The sequence below is a fragment of the Crassostrea angulata genome, chromosome 2 (genome assembly GCF_025612915.1).
Source record: "Crassostrea angulata isolate pt1a10 chromosome 2, ASM2561291v2, whole genome shotgun sequence".
NCBI lineage: Eukaryota > Metazoa > Mollusca > Bivalvia > Ostreida > Ostreidae > Magallana > Magallana angulata.
Genome location: NC_069112.1, coordinates 55,486,446 through 55,500,890, shown reverse-complemented (window position 1 = coordinate 55,500,890; position 14,445 = coordinate 55,486,446). Strand labels below are relative to the sequence as shown.

The 14,445-nt window shown below is 31.5% G+C and overlaps 1 protein-coding gene across 1 annotated transcript in view; it reads left to right on the top strand.

Moving 5' to 3' along the window:
- LOC128174517 (multiple epidermal growth factor-like domains protein 10) overlaps nt 1-14,137 on the top strand; it is a 28,153-nt gene extending 14,016 nt beyond the window's left edge. The window contains exons 10-27 of the mRNA XM_052840054.1: nt 1,579-1,833; nt 2,134-2,265; nt 2,693-2,830; nt 3,031-3,159; nt 3,685-3,822; nt 4,825-4,962; nt 5,438-5,575; nt 6,076-6,207; nt 6,630-6,767; nt 7,927-8,058; nt 8,197-8,334; nt 8,430-8,561; nt 9,991-10,128; nt 10,534-10,674; nt 11,398-11,535; nt 11,770-11,907; nt 12,052-12,160; nt 13,286-14,137. Of these exons, the coding sequence (XP_052696014.1) occupies nt 1,579-1,833; nt 2,134-2,265; nt 2,693-2,830; nt 3,031-3,159; nt 3,685-3,822; nt 4,825-4,962; nt 5,438-5,575; nt 6,076-6,207; nt 6,630-6,767; nt 7,927-8,058; nt 8,197-8,334; nt 8,430-8,561; nt 9,991-10,128; nt 10,534-10,674; nt 11,398-11,535; nt 11,770-11,907; nt 12,052-12,160; nt 13,286-13,571 (2,690 nt within the window). The 3' untranslated portion in view covers nt 13,572-14,137. The remainder of the gene's footprint in view (nt 1-1,578; nt 1,834-2,133; nt 2,266-2,692; nt 2,831-3,030; nt 3,160-3,684; nt 3,823-4,824; nt 4,963-5,437; nt 5,576-6,075; nt 6,208-6,629; nt 6,768-7,926; nt 8,059-8,196; nt 8,335-8,429; nt 8,562-9,990; nt 10,129-10,533; nt 10,675-11,397; nt 11,536-11,769; nt 11,908-12,051; nt 12,161-13,285) is intronic.
- Nucleotides 14,138-14,445: the final 308 nt, after the last annotated feature.

Sequence of the window (14,445 nt, the reverse complement as noted above, 5' to 3'; positions counted from 1 at the left end):
AAATAGTGCTTTTTAATTGTATATTAATAATGCAACTGCTGATATATCATAATCATCGTTTTAGCAGGTAAAAGGGCCAATAGAAATAGAAGATATTGCTACAAAAATTTAATAATTATATAGACAGCGATCATATTAGAATATTATTTGTTTTCCAATTTTGGTGCAGTGATCAAACTTTCCGATGTCATTTGCCAAATGCTATGGGATTTATTTTTCTCAAAAAGGGGGAATAAATTGAATTTAAATGTGATGTAATCAATACACAAAGTGTTTATACAAATACTTCTACGTTAAAAAGCAAGTAAAAAGTTGTTTTTTAATGTACAAGTTAATTTTTTATTTAAAAAATGATATCTTAGAGAGCCATCTATACTCGAGGAGCAATTTCTGCAGAGAATTACCGATTCACTACTGCAATATTTGTGTTCAGCATATGGAACACTTTTTTATGATGCATATAACGCCAACGAGTTTGAACTCGAAAAGTGCTGATAATGCAATACAATCGAAATATACATGTACTCTATATATACACAGTATAATACTCATGTTTATTTCCAGATTTGTAGTTACGGAAGATTGAGATAACTAATGTAACACTTATTGTATGTTAAGTCATTAAAGAAGTCACATAAGTTATTTAACAAAAATTAAAGGTCATGTCGATGATGAGTCAGGGGTTATGGTCAGTTACCCATACTGGTTAATCGATATCATTATAATATATAAAAATTAGGAGAATTCCTGAAGTTTAATAAAATAAGTTAAACTTTAAATATAGCTGTAAAATGGAGGAGGATCTCATTAGGAGTGGATGGCCTACGTACATGTAGGCATTTCCTGATATTTAATCTACATTAAGACTCGTATTTAGAATTCAAATATTGAGAGTATTAAAGAGTGAAGGTCCTTTTGTTACACTTACTAGATTTGAAAAAAAAATGGTTATGTATCAGTACCTGAAAGAAGGCCTAAATGTTATCTTTCTTATGAACATTATTGCTTCATAGAAATTTTGATCATCTTTCAGAATTATGAAATATTATTTTTGGCAACATATCAATTACGAAAGGGTTTTTGTATTTTCTTTGCTTTGCAAGACCGTAAGGTCGTATTGGACATTTTCATGTGACGTTTTGTTCATCGAAAAAAACAATAACTAAAATGAAGTGTAGTTATCTAAGTATTTTCTTTCCAAATATTGTCACCTAACAGTGTAGCGCAGTGGGTGAGCGTTTACTACATATCTGTAAGTCATGAGTTCGAATCCCGCTCGGGGTTTTACAATTTTTACCTCTCCATATATTTTTAAAAGCTATTTTTGATAAGATATTGTAAAATTTGAAAATTCTAAATCGGTGAGATACTGTTCATTATAATGTACTTTAATCCACATTAATATCGACAGCTGTCCCATACAACCTAAAACGGATTTTTTTTTTACTCAGATTGTTTTGATCTAGTTCGCTAGAAAGTAGTTTTGAAACGAGTGGATAGTTCTTTATCTTGCTTTATTTTTTTTCTGTTTATTCATTGTGGTATGTTATGTGAGCATAAAGCATATTTTTATTAAAGGTCAATCAAACGGGCATACAGCGAGATCTCTGGGATTCTCTCTATATGTATCTAACACAACAGACAAGTCAGATGGAAAACTTTGCTACAAAGACAAAAACTTCACTACAAGCACGATACCAGCTGTCTTTAACACCACCTGCTTTGTTCATGGTCAATATGTCCTTTACTACAACGAGAGACTACCAGGAGTTACCTATCCTAGTGGTTATTCTGACTACGCCTATAACGAACTCTGTGAAGTGGAAGTCTATGGTAAACATGTTTATGTTTATAGTTTCGTTGTAGAAAGTTTAATTTGCATTTTTAATTAACAATAAAGATTAAATAAACTTCAAAACACAATTTATAAATTTTGTATGGATTTTTATCAATAGGTACGTAAACATTTCAGTAATCTTATCTCTTTCATTGACAAATTTGATCAAACTGATCAATTTACAACCCTCATTAAGTTTGCATTTGATTAACTGGAAAACTAGTACAATGTATCAATGTATCACAATGTTTATAATGACATGGCATAGTAAAAATGTCGTTTTTTATTATACCTAGGTTGTCCCCGACCCGGGTACTATGGTATTGACTGTAACCTCCCCTGTCCTGACAACTGTCGATACTGTCACATCGAGACGGGCACCTGTCAGGGATGTAAACCTGGATACAAGGGATACCAGTGTGAATTGGGTATGATATAGCGACACTCAAAAAAAAATACTGTAGTTTTCTACTCTTTAATCATTTATGATAAATAATTCATTTTTATAGTCATTATTTTTCAAATTTAACTTGTTTCTAATATTGTCATTAACTTGTTTCTAATATTGTCATTAACTTATGATATAGATCAGGATGTAAATAATGAGAACCGTAATTTATTTTTATGATTAACTAATTTATTATTTATTATATGTCATGGTATATATAATGTTTAATATTAATTGTTATCCCTGTTTTTCTGAAATATAAATTTATTTTCATGTTTATCTCAATTATTATCAATTATAAAAAAAATGTCATAATTTCGTTTTAAAGAACTTTTGTTATAAATTTTGTTTCAAATACATATAACTGTAATTTTATGTTTGTGCTCTCATTCGTTCTTTCATCACAGAATGTGATACAGGATGGTATGGAGACGGATGCCAAAGACAATGCGGACATTGTATAAACATAACGCAATGTAACTACGTGCATGGGACTTGCTCACAGGGGTGTGAAGTGGGGTATGAAGGTCAAACGTGTGACCAAGGTGAGTTGATTAACCTAAACACTCTGTTCTGTCTGTATATTTTTGATTGGCCTTTTTGACAATGACAATTTTCTCAATGAAGTTGTCAATGTTTTTAAAACCCCCTCTTTATATCATGCATTCACTCTTTTTTATTGTTAACTCAAGCCAAAATTGTTGTTACTTAAATTAGCGTGCACGGGTTTTATTCATTTTTGAAGAGTGCCAGGATGGATACTTTGGTGAAAACTGTGCTCGGGAATGTCCTAACTGTTACAGCTGTAATAAAAGATCTGGACTTTGTGATCTTGGGTGTCATCCGGGATGGAAAGGGACACATTGTACAGAAAGTATGTATCGTGATAATTCATCAGGTTATAAGAATATTCAAGCATTAGATATTCAAGTTTTGGTACTACCCAATCATGTTAAATATCTAAAACGCACATATATTAATTAATACATTTTTATTATCATTTTGGGCTCATTTAGTATCAAAAGCGTATAAACTGATAGACTTGAAATTTAAGTCAGTTTATCTTACTAAACCAAGAATGGCAAGAGAAATTTTTACAATACATAAGATAATAAATTGATATCTGAATTATTTGCAATGTATCTTTAAACCATGTCTTTGCTCTTTATTAAACGTGTTGCCCGTCTGCTTTACACACAATCTGATGGAAGAGAAAAAAAACATTATAATTAGGGTACTTTTATTTAGTTCCTTGGATTTAAAGCTGAACGTCGGTCGTTTAACACTGTCTAAGCTGTATAACATTCAGAAAATAATATTTAAAACCTTGGTATCTTGAGATTTATATATCAGTAAATAATTTTATACACTTTTAATTGGAGTTAATATTTTTTTATAGAATGCGAAGGTGGGCTTTTTGGAGCAAACTGTAGCACACCTTGTGGACACTGTCTTAATAACCAACAATGTCATCATCTAAACGGAACATGTGCGAAGCGATGTGACCCAGGGTTTATGGGAGACAACTGCACGGAAGGTAGAGTTACTTTCTTTTATTATTAAGTTCATTGTGGTTTACATGTATAACTTTGGAATATAGTGGAACAAGTGATTGTGTTATGAGTTTGAATAACTAAAGAACACTTTGTACAACGCACTGTGAAAAACCAATATGAGAAAAAGTTTTTAAAAAATGTTCTTAACATGTAGTTTTCCGCAATCATTTTATTAGGTTAAGCTTCAAATTGAGGATAACATTTTCACTCAGAGAACCAGTGACTCTGATTAAAGATCAGGCACTGAAATCGAAAATATCCGTGACGTACTTTAAAGACTACAAACGTTATTAATTTTAGAAATTGTAGCACAGGAACCTTAATCTACATTCACCGTTAACGACGTATGATTTAAGTTTAGCCTACAAAGTCAGTTTTAAAGGTTTTCGAATGAAAAATAATAAATATTGGCAGATTCTTATTGCATGAAAAAAGATAAAAAGGATAACGCCTGGTTTTGGGATAACCAATTCATTTGTGTGCTATTTTCACAAAAATTCTAATGTTCATGAAAATAATACTTTGTATCAATTGTTAATTAAACTATCGATTGTAAATATAGCTAAGTTTAGGAATTATATCATGTAGCAAAATATATCTTTTAAACTATAAATGATATTGATTTTTTTGCCCAATACATTTCAAAGGATTTTAATAATGTTGAATAAGAATTGATATGAAAAACTTAGCCCATGATTATAATTGAACTTTCATAAAAAATAGTTGTGTAAAATAGAAAAAATATATCATTAAACGTATTCTCAATAAGTCATCGCTATCATTTGATGAATTTCATTGTGACTGCGTGTTTCACAGTATAGATTCTAATTCGTTCCAAGTGAAATAAAGAATTATAAGCCAACAAATGGGATTTAAAGTTCAACACTGTTTTAGTTGACAATTTACAATGTTGTTTATATATATATATATATATATATATATATATATATATATATATATATATATATATATATATATTTCAGAATGCGATGACTATAAGTACGGTGAAAATTGCAGTTTTACTTGTGGAAACTGTGAAAACCATGAGAAGTGTAATCATATTGTTGGAACTTGCACTAGTGGATGTGATAAGGGGTATCAAGGCCCCAAATGTGATACAGGTATTCAGATTAACAGTATTGTTGCAAATCCAATTTCTGTTACAGTTTATGATAAATTTATTGTATGCTCTTCAATTAAACAAAAAGATATCAACTTTTCATAATCAACTGTACAACGCTTATTTTTGAAAAAATAAACCACGTGAAAGCTTTCTGAAAACGACGTTATTGTTTTAAGAAAGGGTTTTAATGGATTATGACAACATTAGTGTAGTGATCCGGAAAATCGGATCACAGTTTGTAAAATAAACTATGTATTGAAAACTATGAATGTATGCATTTGTAGATAAAGAAACTACATGCTTATCAATGAATAAATTTTGCAATTTTCTTTGAATAAATTTGTTTTACGGTGTTTTTTTAGTAAGTGCAATAATCTCCAAATTGGGCAACATTGAACCAAAATCTACACATATGTATATTCCTTCATTAAAGTATATTTAACTAGCTGTTTTCATGGCGATTAATATTTCAGAGTGTGATGATTACCGTTTTGGTAAGAATTGCAGCAAACAATGTGGACACTGTAACAATAATGCATCGTGTCATCACATAAATGGAACCTGTGTGGATGGCTGTGACAGAGGGTACCAAGGCACAGAATGCATGCAACGTAAGCACAGGTTATGTTTATATTATTGCAACATATATGTTGCTTCATGCTGGATCGATGCTTTTGAGAAATCTCACAAATCTATGCAGCATTTTTTTTTATTATCAGTAAACAAGTGAATATGTTTAGCTTAAAATTACTCTATCATTTTAAAGTTTGTAGTATTGAAATGCATATTGCTTTTAACAATGTTTATTGAATTTGGCGTATTTTTAAAATGGTATATTTAGAAATATGATAAGGATTTCTTCGTCTAAATAAAATTACACAGATGTATATTTTTTAAAGTTTATTTCTATAAGCAGAAAGTAACAAATTTCTATTCTATGATGCACTCATATAAACATTTAAACACTTGCTAAATAAGTATTATTTCTTGTTACTTCTCAGATTATCAGAAAAATTAAATTCTATAATTTAAACATCAGAGACCCGTAAAAATGAACAGTTATTTTTTTTTTAAAGATATAAATATTTTGTCGTTTTGATTTTTTTTCCAGAGTGCTCAAAGAACACATTCGGTCGTAACTGTCAGAACAAATGCAACAGGACGTGCATAACCTGTGACATAGTTACTGGAATTTGTGACAGTGGATGTCATCCCGGTTGGAAAGGAGACTATTGTGAAAACGGTAATTTATCAACCCAGATTAGGTAGAATTATGTACTTTTGTTGCATAGACAACAGTAGATTATATTCGTATGCATATTCGTACAATAATATGGATTCCATTGTCATTACTATTCATGAAATTAAATGAAGTGCAAATTTTGTGATGAAAGGATTATTGGTACATGTAAAAACAAAGGTTTCTTTGAAATGGTGAGTTTACATAATATTCTACAGAAGAGATGCTTGCAAATATCAAGAAAGCACAATTAGAAATTTTATGAATTTCGTTCAGCGTAAACACAATTCTACCTGTTTTCATTATGCAACGATGCTTAATGAGCATTGTTATGTGTTCTTTTACTATAAAATGCCAATGTTTTGTGGCGTTATGTGTTTTTCAGGTTTGCATAAGAATACATATCATTATTTTTTTAATCCTAGCATGCGATGGCAATTTCTACGGAGCCAATTGCAGTCTACAATGTGGAAAGTGTATGAACAATACACAGTGTCACCACGCATTCGGAAATTGCATGGGTGGATGTGCCAGTGGGTTCAACGGCACCAAGTGTGACACAGGTATTGTATACGTGGTTATATTAAACAAAATGTTGAAAAAAAAACATTCTTCAAGAAAACTAACAACAATAAACATTTGCGCTTCCTTGTGATATAACTTTCTTATGTCTGAAAAAGGCCCTGTCACACCAAGTTGCGTTCCAACGGCGTGTTCATTGCGTTGTAAAATTCATGGTATCGCCGTAGGATCGCAAGGAAAATTCAGGAAAAATTGTACAATAGCCAATGTTGGAGTTTTCGTGGTCTGGATGACAACGCACTAGAAACGCCGTGGGAGTGCGGTACAAACGCTAACAAACGCAGAAGAAACGTAAAGAGAGCGCGATGAACACAGCAACAACTCTTTGGGTCGCTGTGTAAACACAGCCAAATGAAACACAACTTGTTCAAACGCTGTGGATGCGCAGTGAGAGCGCAATAGAGACGTAGTGAGATATCAAAGAGCTTGAGATCTCTGTGCAAGCGCAATTGACATTTCTACGTCTACACTGCGATTAGCTGCGTTTCTTGAGCGCACCAACGGAGCTTTAGTTGCGCTGCTGGAGACCTTACGGCGCTGTCACGGCAACCCCCTCCGCTTCTACGACGTGTTTATCAGAACACAGAGACAGGGTGCGTACTTTGTGCATAATCAAAGTGCGCGCCGTCGAATGGCGTTATAAAATGTTCTAGGCGATCCCACTGCAACGAACGAAGATGCCGTTGCGTTGTTATGGCGCTGTAGAAGACTCTACTGAGTTTACCTTGGCGTTTTGGCGTTTTACATTATTTAAGGACGCAGTGGGATCGCCGTGAGGACACAACTCCGGTGACAGAGCCGTGACAGCACCGTAAGGTCTCCAACAGCGCAACTAAAGCTCCGTTAATGTGAACGATAGGACTTCAAACTAGGATAGATTAACTTAAGTAAGTTTAAATGTTGTTATACAGCCAATTGTTTTACCGTTTTGTTAATACTTAAAAAACAAATGATTCCGTTTCCAAGGGTCATCCACCACTAACTTGTGGAAGTAACACGTACAACGCCAGGCCTTTCACTTATCTAAATTGTCCAACAAATATGTTACATTTGAAATTTATACCTATTGTTGAGAAAACTTTACTTAAACAAATTTGTATCATTTTATCTACACTAATTTTCCCTGTTTACTTTTTGTAGAATGCCCTGATGGTTATTTTGGTCCAAACTGTCGTGAATCATGCAACGAAACGTGCAAAAGCTGTAATAAGTCATCGGATGTCTGTAAATACGGCTGTAAACCAGGATGGAAGGGCGACTTTTGTGAAACAAGTAATAATGATATTATCTAGAAAGTTATGCTTTCATTTTCCTACGTGTAAATTTTCTATATAACAATATGTTTATAATGAAACTTTTAAATAGCAGGAGAGAATTTATGATAAATGATTTTGACGATATGCATTTCAGTTTGTGATGACCATTTTTATGGAGAAAATTGCAGTGTGCCGTGCGGGATGTGTTTAAAAAATGAGCAGTGTCATCACTTGAATGGAACGTGTTTTAATGGGTGCATGGGTGGCTTTATGGGCTCAGAATGCACAGAAGGTATCAATTTTCAATGGTGTTGCTTCCGAGATTCAAATAACAGACAATAATGGTCATTGCTCAAAATGATTACCACCTTCGTATTTCTTCTGTAGAGTGCCAGGATGGATATTTTGGAGAAAACTGTATTCGAGAGTGTCCTGTTCAGTGCCACAGCTGTAACAAATCTTCTGGAATTTGTGATCAGGGATGTCACCCGGGATGGAAGGGGACATATTGTACAGAAGGTATATATTGTAATCAGTCATTAGGCTATTAGGTTATTCAATTAATAAACATAAGTATTAAAGTTATGACACTGTCTAATGCCTGTAAGCAGCAAGTATGAAATTTATATTGTCTGAAACAAACGCAGAGATAGACACATATATATACACACTTTTACTTTCTTCATTATCCTTTTCCATTCGTATTTAAAGCAATTGAATAGTAAAACTCGAAAAAAAAAATCAAGTCAACGAATCTCAAGATGGCAAAAATGTTTATTATAAGGTGACTCATTGTATTGAATGTCTAGTTGTATTGTCGATTTGATCATTTTTTTGCGCTTAAGCTAGCCAACATGATAGAAAAAGAGTCTTATAACCTTACAATTAGCTGGTCGCGTAAAATCTCAATGCAGCATATCTGTATATAGAGCATTTTACAAGCTTTGATATTTTTTTTTGTATTTACGTATTCGATCAGCTGTTTTTTCCGGATGATTTTAGTCTAACAATTTCACAGCGTAATGAATTATAAATGTATTTCTTGAGAATATATAGTGGCCTTTTATAATTAAAATAGTTTTCATTTAAAGTCCTTATGAAAAAAAAAATTATCAAAATGCGCCAACCTAAACACTCAAATACCTACAAGACACACTGTATAATCTGAAACTGTAATAATGACAATAAAAGTTAGAAAATAAATATCAGAACAAAACTATAATAGAATAGATAATGCTGAAAATACATTAATAATTCAGCTAAACACTACTAAACATAAGTAAGAAATAAAGATCAAATTAACATTATATCCGCTATTTGAACTCTTATAAATGTAAATATTTTATATTATTTATGTCGCACATTCGATAACAAGGTTTTTGATCTGATTTACTGTATTTAGGGTTATTTTCGTTCTGTGTTATTTTTGTCCTTCTACTCTTAAAAATGGTTTCGTCCAGTCTTAAGTTCCTTACTACCCTTTATATTATCACAGTTATTCAAAAATTGTTTTTAATTCGTTCAGTCTTATTTATTCTACTGAGAGCAAAAGGGGCGAAAATAAGACAAGCGGATTAATTCCCTGTATAACGTATTAAGTTTTTATGTGAACTTGCGTATAATGACAGTGGAGTCATGAGACTTATTTCATGGGGAGTTATTAAAAGCTTTCGGGGTTTTTATTTTATTTCAAGTCAGAAATAGATAAATATTGATAAAAGACTGGTTTCAAATGTATAATTTGAAGGCATATTATATACTTACATTAGACCTTAAGGCTGTTCATTTTATTTCTACCTAAAGGACAAACAGTACTAAGTTTTATCGTCTCTTTCTGCCGTAGAACTCTTTAATACCTCATGCAAAATAAAAGAAATTAAAAAAAAAGAAGCAAAAAACGAAAAATACTAAATTCATGCTTTTATTGCATTGACTTTTTTATTCATAGAATGTGATGGTGGGCTTTACGGAGTGAACTGTAGCATGCCATGTGGACACTGTCTTAACCACCAACAATGTCATTATATAAACGGAACATGTGTAACTGGATGTGGCCCAGGGTACATTGGAAATACTTGCACTGAAGGTACAAAACTTTGATTTACAATTCATCGTCGTTTTAACTATTATTTTGGGCTATATCAATCTATATTGTTTTGCGCTAAACAACATATTATAAATTTCAAAATGTAGAATAAAAATCTGTTATAATATCAATACATTTCCCAAAATATCAAGGTAAAGTAATTGCAGAAGGAATCATTTTTAAAATCTAATAGCAATGTTATATCAATGTCATATCATACAAATTTTGATTTATTTTGAAAAAGTCTCAGATCGTGTATTATCCGTTTCTGTAATAGTATGTGTTATTGAAGATCGTTATTTTCGGTCAATACCGATTTATTTTTTAGTTAATGCTCATAGTTTGATTAAAACACATTGAAAGTATGATTAACACATGTCGTGATATGATCATTGACCTTTGTAGCTTGTCTAGCTGGAACTTTCGGAATGAACTGCAACGAAACTTGTAGCATCAATTGCAGATATTCAAAACGTTGTAGTTCTGAAACAGGAAACTGTAGTGGTGGATGTGTAAAGGGTTGGAAAGGGTCTCACTGTAGTAATGGTATATTACATTATATTTTATCTATTTTCTATCTCTGTATAAATTTGTTTTTTTTTACTTTTTACACAAAATGAAGGTATATATAAATGTGCATCGGTATCAATTCAATACATCGAAATGAATTGTGACTGATACAAAAGTCTTGCAAATTTCATTGTAAACTTGTTCGATTTAAAAAAAAAAAAGAGAAGAAAAAAAATAACAAATCATTCAAATGTAATCCAGTGTTAACATTTTCATATTTACGTCACAAAGTGCTGAAAGAGATAAAGTATTTGAAAATTCTGTGCCTACAACGTGAACCTGTGTATGAGCGAAAAGGAGCATGGTTTAAGTACTTTTAGTACTTTGATTTTGATTGATATTGCCTTTTTGTTCTCGTAAAGTCCTAATACAGACACAATGTACATGTCTGTGTATACTTATATACGATAATTTATCATCACTTTGTATATAGTATATATTGTATTTCATTATATTGCATAAATATGTATATCATATTTCAATAACATCATTTTCTAATACTATTTCATAAATGAAACAAATCAACGTATCAAACTTTTAAGATAAAAAAGCGTTGTGCTGCACAGTGATTTGTCAAATAAAGGTGACGATTATTACAGATTCAAGCCTTCAGATATGAAATAAAATGAAAAATGTTCAAATTTTATCAGATATTCAGCCTCCAAGTAAAAAATATGTGACCATATTTATTGTTCGCAGAATGTGACGGTCATACATATGGATATAATTGTCAAGAGCACTGTGGAATCTGCTGGAATGTAGAGGAGTGTGATACAGTGACTGGAGTGTGTCCCAATGGCTGTGACACTGGTTACACGGGGGACAACTGTAAAGAAAGTAAGTTTAAGTTGTATTTGGTTACCTATTAATTATTCTTAAACACCATTTTCTTCCTATCATCTCTTTCGTACTTTTCATACATCAATTTTGCATGCTTACATGTACATATCAGTATTTATTTTTGTGTTAGAAAATGTTGGCCAATGTGCACCCTCGATGTATTAACGTTCAAATAATTGTAAATTTATGATAAATGACCATTTGTGTTTCTTTTGAAATTTTTCTTAATAGCTTGCAGTAACAACACGTATGGACTCATTTGTTCGTTGACTTGTGGTGACTGTATTGACAAACAACAATGTCATCACGTGACCGGAAAATGCCCAGAAGGATGCGCTGTAGGATTTCAAGGAGAAAGGTGTGACGAAGGTAGTTTTATTTTGCACTTTATCAGCAAAACATTACAAAATTTTTATATCATGAAAGCATTTATACAGTGAACTTTTTAAAAATTTGACGTGAAATTTTTAACTATATGCATATATTTTTTTTCATTTTAAATGTTACTTACAGCACTGTGTCTCCCACCGTCAGCAGAGTCTGCTGACCATTCCTCCATTTCTTACATTTTGTCTGCATTGCTCACCGTCTGTGTCATCGTTATCATTTTTCTCACCTTAAGGTAAGATCATTGCAATAACATATAATTAATGTCAAATAAAATGCAAAGCTTATGAAAGTGAAAAAAGCTAAATTAATCAAAATTGCGTTAAAGTAATCTAAAAGTTCATGAAGTGATTTTTTATATAAAATACTAACTGTGTTAATAGGTGAAGTTATCTGTTTTATATCTGTTTTAGGTTTGTTTTAAGGATTTATGTATAATTTTGTCAGATTTTCCTAATGTTGTTTTTAAATTTAATTTACCAATAACAATATCAAATTTTCGTCGCAGTTTCCTCTGCCATTATTGTTCACAAATGCTTAAAAGTTAGCACAATCTTTGTTTCGGCATGTCATATGGTAGTATTCTGTTACACCTTGTATAACCTCAGCAACTATTCATTGCAGGTGGTTTAAATTTTAACATACTTTTTCTTAAGCCAGGCCATATGATGGATTTTTTTAACAAATCTTATATCAACTTTCTTTTAAATGTAGTTTTTGTTGTTCTTATATATGAACATTGTCATAAATATCTTGTTAAATCGGGTTTGTAGATGATTTTTGTATTTAATATGAGAAAGGAAAATACTGTAAACGTATTATATTTGGCGTGTACGATATTTGGTGGCAATTAGTTTTTGAACAAGTTGGCGTAGATTTGAATTAGCGTATTCTTGAACGTGACTATTTTTACATATATGTATTGCATTAAGCGATGTACTTGATTCAGCGGAAGCTGAATTCCGTCAAAAACGCTAAATAGAATACACAGCCAAATGGAGTACGTTTACAGTAGGAGCAGCGAAGAATAAAGTCATTATCTGAATAATCCTTTGTTTTACCAGTAAAAGTACAATGTTTGAAATCTTACACAATCTCCTATATATAAATGTGTTCCTTTTAATGTAAAAAGATTGATATCTATTTGATCCGTGTCACTAGCTTTTATTTATATGAATGGTCTATGGTGTTATGTAATCAATTAAACATTAAATTTATGCACAGCTGTAATGTCCTCTTCTTTTATAACCTAACTCCTTGGACTTAATTAGAATGTTTATCATCAACTCCGTTCATATTAGCTTACTGATATTGCTTTGTTAATGAATTATATTGAATATAAATATATATATTTGACCAGATTATGCAAACACGAACAATGTTATAAGTACCATCAGCATAAGCAACCGAAGGACAACAAACCTGTAGACACTGCACCATCTACAACTGGTCACGACGTCAACGTTGATGACGGTACGGCATACCAGGAGCTCAACGAAGTCACCAATCAACCACAGAGAGGTGATCTTGGTCACACCGCCGTCAACCCTGATACTTACGTTAATGTTGAGGGAGATAACTCAGCGTATCAGGCGCTAGGAGAAGTCACCCAGCCGTCTCTCTATGATACGCCTTTCCAGAAATAAGCAATTTGTACGTTATTGCAGATTGGTGTAAGATTTACAAAGAAAAATCCTTAAAATATTGCTATTTCTTAATCGCAATAATGCAGATATAAATCAATTGTTCATTTTTGTTGTATAAACAACACAGTGCGTAACAAAGCAAAGTTTTTGGAATCCAAGAAATCTATCAACATTTTTTATATCAATTTTTTTTCTCTGCTTATTTGTAATCATGATAAATGAATGAAAATCGTGGGGTTTTTTCACGCAATATCTGTTATCCTTGTTCTTTCTTAGTAACACGAATTTTAATAAGATTTTTTTTAAGTTCGGGGCGAACTGAAGGTAAGTTGTAATAAATACCCGTATTACAACCTTAAGGTATAGCTACATACATGTGAATTTGAGGTTTATACCTGAATAATCAGCAGTTATTATTGCATTGCTTGTACATGTGTTTCTAAATATATATATAATTTATAAAAATCAGTATCTGTTTCCGTGTTTCATCATACCATATGTGTTCACCCTGTTTGATTATCCTTGCGTTATTTCATAGAATCCACATCAATGTATATAATTTCTTATCTTCCTTAATATATATATATATATATATATATATATATATATATATATATATATATATATATATATATATATATATATATATATATATATATAAGGTGTTTTATTTCATAGACGAAATTTGGTGAAATGTATTTTTAAATAGATTTATTATTAACTCGTTACTGACGTTTGGATTTTCAAAAAGTCGTTTTTTGTCATCGTAGATATTTTTACAATTTCATTTTCATTTTTTTCCAGTTTAAATAATTTTTAAGCATGATAAAACATCACATATGTAAAAGTTTATTGGTTTGTATTTGCAATGATG